Source organism: Sturnira hondurensis, unplaced genomic scaffold (assembly GCF_014824575.4).
Source record: "Sturnira hondurensis isolate 20B ecotype Veracruz unplaced genomic scaffold, ASM1482457v3 Scaffold0025233, whole genome shotgun sequence".
Taxonomy (NCBI): domain Eukaryota; kingdom Metazoa; phylum Chordata; class Mammalia; order Chiroptera; family Phyllostomidae; genus Sturnira; species Sturnira hondurensis.
This window is the reverse complement of record NW_028097864.1, coordinates 1-7329: the sequence shown is the minus strand read 5'-3', so window position 1 is coordinate 7329 and position 7329 is coordinate 1. Positions and strand designations below refer to the sequence as shown.

General features: G+C 51.1%; 1 gene segment (V, D, J or C); it reads left to right on the top strand.

Annotated features, from left to right (window-relative positions):
• Window positions 1–4520: 4520 nt before the first annotated feature.
• On the top strand, window positions 4521–5469 carry LOC118982194 (immunoglobulin lambda variable 3-9-like; the record flags this gene model as incomplete). The annotated part of the segment is given in 2 exon segments: window positions 4521–4615; window positions 5002–5469. Coding segments are annotated over 2 exon segments (514 nt in total), but the record flags the coding sequence as incomplete, so codon positions are not given.
• Between the last annotated feature and the right edge of the window lie 1860 nt (window positions 5470–7329).

Genomic DNA, 7329 nt, shown 5'->3' with positions numbered 1-7329 from the left:
GGTAATGGACCCTAATTATCTTTGTAAGGGTAACTGGGCCTCTCATGATCACGTCTCCTGGATTTATTCCCAGAACTACCCAGCTCACCCAAGCTCAGGTAGCCCTGGGATGTCCTAGAAGCCTGGGTTCTGAACACAGCAAACCAGTACAGGGGATGCTAAGGATCCTCCTGCATCAACTCCTCAGGACCCACCCATCCTCCCTAGGCCCCGCTCCCCCTGTGCTGGGTCCTGTCAGCTCACAGCAGTGCCCTCACAGGGAAGTGCTCCTGGTGGGGAGGAAGGACCTCTCAAGGTCCTGCCACTCTCAGATGGTGGCTCANTCCTGTCTGAGTCCTCAATTGTCACCACATGGCGGGTCCCCACTCTTGCCCCTTACATTTTCTCCAAAAAGATCACCCCTAACCCTCCTGCATGCTGTTCTCCACCCCCCCTGTGCCCCCAGGGACTCACTGCCTGTGTTAGAGAATCTGATGACCACGCTTCATGAGGAAACCCCATGAGGCCAAGGAGAATCATGCAGAGACCCCAGAGACCACTGGCGGAGCTGTCACACGCAATCAGAAGTCACACTTGTCCTGTACTCGGAGAAGACAAGTCCCAATCAGGACACCAGAGGGACCTGTCAAAGAGCTGCGCCTGGAGGTGGGAAATTAACCCCTGACTCCTCACTGCTGTGGTCACACCTACAGACGTGTGAGCGCAGCTGACGAGGGATCGCACTGTTTGCATTAACTCGAATGAATCTGCAATAACCTAGAACCGCAGACAAAATGTGCATATAAATACAGGTATTGTTCACCAACAAGGACATAGTCACCAAGTCTGGTGTCGCATCAATATTCCTGATTGGAAGCAAGAAAATACCAGCTGTGATAAGCAACAAAACCAACCAACTGTCCTGGCCATGAAATCTCACAGATGATTGCATAGATGGTCAAGGATTTTAAGAAAACATATGTCCCATCCCCTCCGGTGTGTAGAAGAATTCTTGAACACACTAGCTACAGTCTAGGAAGACAAAAGCCACAGATAAGTCAATACACAGATGTTTGAATCACAGAGTCTGAGACACAGTGACCCTAATGTGACTGACAGCGGGTTCATCTTCGCAGAGGAAAGATAGTGACAGATGACTTGGAGGGGAAACTACAGAGAGGACGAGAGACACAGATGCAAAACCACACTGAAGACACACACAGGAGAGTCAGGAGCTGGAGGGCATGGAGGGAGCACCATATGCATGTGATTGAAGCAGAGAGTTTCGGAGGGAGGTAGACAGATTATTTGAGGACATACTGGCCAAAAATATTTTGGTTTCAGTGAAAAACGAGGACCTACAATCCAAGATTCTCAAGAAACACAAGACAAAACAATATGCAAGAAACATCAACACACATCACAACCAGATTCCTAAACCCAGTGTCCACAAGAAAATCACAAAATCCTCAGAGACACGTAACCCGTCCACGGAGAGGACGGAGCAGAGGGATCAGGGCAGAGGCCTCCCTGGGAACAACCTGGACAGGGGAGAGGGGGCGGAGTGTCCAGAAAACTAAAGGTAACAACAAAACTAAAACAAAGCCTGTCCACTTTCAAGTCTTTACCCAGTGAAAGTATCTTTCAAAGAAGAAAGGGAGGAAAGACTTTCTCAGACGTATAAACACACAGAGAACTGACACCTGCAGATGCTCTGAACCAGAAAGAGCAGAGGACACGCCCGAGACACAGAGACATGGGAATCTGCATAGAGAAATTCACGGTGTCAATAATCATTAATACATAGATAAATATGAAACATTTTGTCCTATTAAATGCCATTACAGATATCACTGTTTAATGCAAACACACTGTAACAATATATATTGTGGTTCAAAATATATGATAAAGTTATGACAGGGTTACCTCTAATGTTTGAGAAATGAAACCTGTTATGATAATCTCAGGTGTCTCACTCACACCTAGTTCAGGTCCAATTTGACATTTTTCACAAGGTCGTAACTTTGGCACCAGGAGTGATGTGATGTCAAAATTCCCTGAAGAAGGAGAGACGGTCCTGTGTGACCTCCTCTGCAAACCAGAAGGGAAGAAGCAGCCCCTGTGTAGTGACAGCCCTTGTGGGTTACCTGCTCTCTCACCTCACTGACACAGGACAGGGGTCACAGTGCAGTGGCTCCTCTCTCTCCTGGGTCCCCCTTTCAGCTGCTCTGACTCCTGGGCCAGGTGTGTGTGCTCAGTGTGATCAGTCCTGCCCCTCATTTCTTAAAATGGCAGGTTTATGTCACATTCACCCAACCTGGTTTGGACCATAACCCCCTTAGCTTCTCACTGTCCTTCCTGCTCAGATAGACCTGACTCTCCCCCCAGGACACTGCCCCTGCTGTCCCCACACTCACTTCCTCCTCCTGCTCCCTCTTCCCACCCTGATGGCAGCTCCAGGGTCCCCTCCAGAGAGACCCCTCCAGCCTCTCCCCACACAGGTCCTGCCTGTCCATTCTTGTCTGATCTCAACAAGTTATTTGAATACTTTAACAAGTGCACAGTTAATCCCCTGTAATTGTTTTTATTGGTTGCTTAATTGATTGATTCATCAATTTATATACATTATTTCCCTCACTACTCTGGACATTTTTTAATGCAAACACACACAGGACAGTAAGAGAGGTGGGCAGACAGGAGCCCCTTTCCCTCCTGCAGCAACACGTCTGGGGCCCGATGGTTGTCCCACAGACACTCACCACCCTGTGAGGTCCCGAGTCCTTCCCACTTTCTTCCAGGCCATGCCTGAAAATCAGGGTCCGCTTGTGAAAAGCTGTGAAACAACATGCCCATGTGAGATGTCGACCCTCACTGTACACGCTCCACCTTTAGAGCAGCAGATGAGGATGTCACCAGGGTCACAGCGGCTTTCTGGGTGGGCAGTTCACTGAGGACAGGAGGGTGAAGGTTGTTGTGCACAGTTAATGGTTGTCTGTCCTCATCCTGCCTGAAACCCTAGGATTGCTCATGAAAAGTATCTTTAATGAACCTGGATACTGTTTGGCTTGGGGGAAAAAGACAGCATACAGGAAGAAGGTGGCAGTGACTGTGCTGTGTCACCCACACCAGCGTGTCCACTGTGTGCTCCCATGTGCACACTGGCATCTGAGAGGCAGGGCTAGTCCCGTGCACACGTCTCACCCAGGACTCAGTGTCTGGCAGACACAGTGGGGCTGAATCAGTGTTTCCTGGGTGAGCATCTCCTGCCTCAGTCTTCGGGGCAATTGCCACCAGTGTAATTTTGAGCGGCCAATAGCGGTGGCATCAATGAGAGGCTGCCTCTGAATGCTAGCCCAGAAAGACACCTAGGAACACCGCCACCCCAGGGACATGTAGAGATGCTTCAGACGGGCCCGCCCCCTCCTCCCCACTATGAGCCATTTCGTACTTTTGTAGGTGGTCTGAGCCGCTTGTGCCTAGTCTTGAGGCCTGCAGTGGTTACAGAGAGAACAGCAATCCCCCCTGGGACCAGCAGTCCCTGGATCAGGGAGTCACCACCTGAGCAGTGGGTTCAGACTCTGCACCTGGACAGAGCACACACCTGCTCCCCCTGCAGTCAGTGTGGGGAGGGGAGGCCACCGGGGGGCAGCAGAGACCACCTAGCAGAGCCTCCTGGAGACTGGGAGGGCCTGGGCATTAGGAATTCTACCAGGCAGGGTCATTGTTATCATTTATTTTTTTGCCATCTGTCCCTTTACTGATAATTAAAATAATTTAATCATGCTAAAAAGAGGGTCACTAACCACCACTTATGCCTGGAGAAAGACTTCTAAGCTTTCTACAGTATCGCCTTTGACACAGATGATGTAACATTCTGACTGGGTCTCTCACATTGGGTCTTGTAGAATTGGCTTGTTTTTCCATCACAGGTCCTGGTAATTCGCTGCAGTCCAGCCCACCCCATTTGTGCTAACACTTTGTAATTGTCAAACTTTTTCTAGTACTGGGGCTGACCTTGGCTCTAGGACACAAGGGGACACTGGGGCACAGCATCTATGACCTGTCCCAGGAGCTAGAATCTAGTCAAAAACTGACAGCATCTCAGCAGCTCCAGTTTGCCTTGTGCCCTGAGCAAGGTGGGAATGTCCTTCAGGCTCTGATGCTCACACACTGTCACTGGGGTGGGACCCTGCTCTAACCTCAGGCTCATATCATCACCACTACAGCCAACACTCTGTAGTGGGTCCAGAACATGCAGTCAGATGTCACCTCTTAGCTCGGCTGTGGTCAGGCCTGACAAGTAAGACCATGAGACACTCTGAGATCGCAATGTCAGCCCCACACAAGGGCACCAGGGGATGAACGAGAAGCCGTGGGCTGAGGCAGAGTCTGAAGGAACCACCCCTCCCTTTCCTCAGCCTTCTCAGGCTGAGCCCCCATCAGCAACCACCCAGCTCCTCAGGCAGCTCCCCTGAGGCCTGGCTGATTTGCATGCCCAGCAGCTCTCCCTCCAGCAAGGGGATAAGTGACGCCTGGGAGGAAAGCCGCCCAGCCTGGGGCCTCAGGGAGCAGAAGCGGGGCACCTCCACCATGGCCTGGACCCCTCTCTTCCTGAGCCTCCTCGCTCACTGCACAGGTGCTGCTCCCAGGCTCCCACTCCGCCCCCCAGCCCCCCAGCCCCAGGGATCTGGACAAACTTGACCCTGAATCTGAGCTCAACAGGTGCTGCCTGTCGGCTCCAGTTCCCCCTGACTCTGCTGCAGGATGAGGGTTTTGGGGCGCTGTACCCTCCACTATGCTCACTGGTCTGAGTGAGCCTGAGGGGCTGCACCTGCCAGGAGAAAGGGACAGGAGGGTCCTCATTTCCTCACAGGCTTCATGGGTCAGCTGGATCCCTGGGCTACTAGGGCTGAGACTGATGGCCCATAGAATCCCTGTAGATGTCTCCAAGAAAGGCAGGCAAGAGTCTCCTGGGAAGGGGTCCTTCATCCTTAAACCCACCTGTCCTTTCTTCTCTTGCAGGATCTGTATCCTCCTATGAGGTGACACAGCCATCCTCAGTGTCTGTGGAGCTTGGACAGACGGCGAGGATCACCTGTGGGGGAAACAGCATTGGGAGTAAAATTGTTTCCTGGCACCAGCAGAAGCCTGGCCAGGCCCCTGTAACGGTCATCTATGCTGATAGCACCCGGCCCTCAGGGATCCCTGACCGATTCTCAGGTGCCAACTCAGGGAACACAGCCACCCTGACCATCAGCGGGGCCCAGGCCCAGGACGAGGCTGACTATTACTGTGCAGCATGGGATAGTAGTGCTAATACTCACGGTGACACAGGCAGATGGGGAAGTGAGACAAAAACCTCAGTCTGTGTCACACTGTCTTCAGGCCCCATGAGGACTACAGACAAAGCCCTGAGAGGCTTTGGTCCAGGTCTCATTTCTCAGGTGTCCGAGTATCCCCTCTTCCCAGCCTCAGGCAGCTGTGCAGAGGGTGGGTCAGGAGTGGATTCAGGGCGGCAGGACCAGGCTGGCCTGCTGTGTCTGGGCCACCGACTCAATTCTGAAAAGAGGGCCTAACATAATAGCAGACTGCCTGAACCTGTGTTCAGCAGTAACAGTGTTTGAATTTCTGCATCCTGATGACTGGGCGGCTCCTTGATGAAGCGGTCTGGATTCATGCCCAGAGCTGCCAGCTCAGCTGAGCTCCGCTGGCCCCAGGCTCCGTGGCTGCCCAGGACTCTGAATAGAGCCATCCAGTTACTGCACACCCAGCACCTCTGCTGGAGCTCAGGTGACCACCGCTGTGCCCTCACCAGGAGGTGACCTTGGGGCAGCAAATTGCCAGACTCAGGGTCATTCCTCTCCCTGAGTGTGACTCAGCCCTGTGACCACCCGATGCCAAGATCCAGGCCCTGTCTCAGGTCACAAGGACCCAGCAGCTGTCAGCTGAGTCCCCCACTGTCACCACTTTGAAGTTCCCAGGTCTCGCCTCTGATCTTCCCTGCAGAAAGACCCCTGACACCCCCCCTGAGTGAGGTTCTCCATGTCAGAGGGAATCTCCAGGGCCCCAGGAAGGAAATAACATCCCAAGGGGAGTGTGTGGTAGAGGAGAGGGCCCTAGAGAGGTGACACTCTGGGCACCTGCAAACCCTCCCTCCAGACGGGTGAGTGCATGTGGGAGGAAAGCAGCTGAGGCTGAGGGGGGAGCCGCCCAAGGACACGGGAGGGGACGGTCACAGGTGAGCACACCAGCCTACAGTGCTTGTGCCCAGTCGGGGGGAAGCTCCCAGTTCAGGCATCAGGTGGACGAGTCAGAAGAGCTTTGTCTCAGCCGTGAGAAATTAGCCCCAAACTAAAGGCTGCTCTGGGGCCATTGAGAAGATGATTAAAGCAAGTTGAGAAACAGTCAGATACGTCCAAGTGCCTTTACTGAATCCAAATGCAAAAATCAAAAACATCAAGAGAAATCCTTATTATCACCCAACAATGGCAAACTCACATCCTATGAAAATAGGTGGCATCCTATGAAAATTTTTCAGAAAAACAATTAGGAAAATATGAGCTATTTTAAGTACAAAAATCAATGAATACAAACTCTCCCTGAAATATCTTTGGTGATGTCATTCATATTTAAGGATATAAAAGCAATTATTCTCATTGTATATCACTGGCTCGTGAGGGTAGAAAAGAGACTGAAGGTGTTACGTGGAGATATGGAAGATTAAATAGAGAAACAGATCGAACTTGTGAAAATGCAAACTACGGTATCCGAGACTCAAAAGGACGATGCATGGGATGGGCGATGGATTAGATGCTGCAGAAGGAAAGTTCAGCGAAACTGATGGATTGCTGGGGAAAGTGTACGAAACGAAACACAGAAAAATGACTGACAACGACCAGAACACCTTTGAGTTACAACAATTTTAAAGGGCACAAATGTGTATCACTGGCAACAGGGGAAATGTGTACCCACATTCACTAGAATGAATGTACCCACATTCATTCACCCAGTCACTAGAAAAACTGCAGAAATATGACCAAAATATTCCAAACTGTTTAAACTGTAAAGGCACAGATCCCCAAACCTTAAGGAATGGAAGCACAGATGAAAGACAGAGAGAATGAGAGATGGGAGGGAGGGAAGGAGGGAGGGAGGGAGGGAAAGAGAAAGAAAGAAAGCGACACCAACACGTTTCATAATAAGATTGCTTATGGGAAAGATGATCCCAAAAGCAGTCGGAGAAAGAAGACATGTCCTATGGTGAGGAGCAGACAACGGTAGGAGGAGATTTCTCATGAAAAAATGATGCAAGCAAGAGATAGGAGTATCTTAAAGTGACAACAGAAAAGA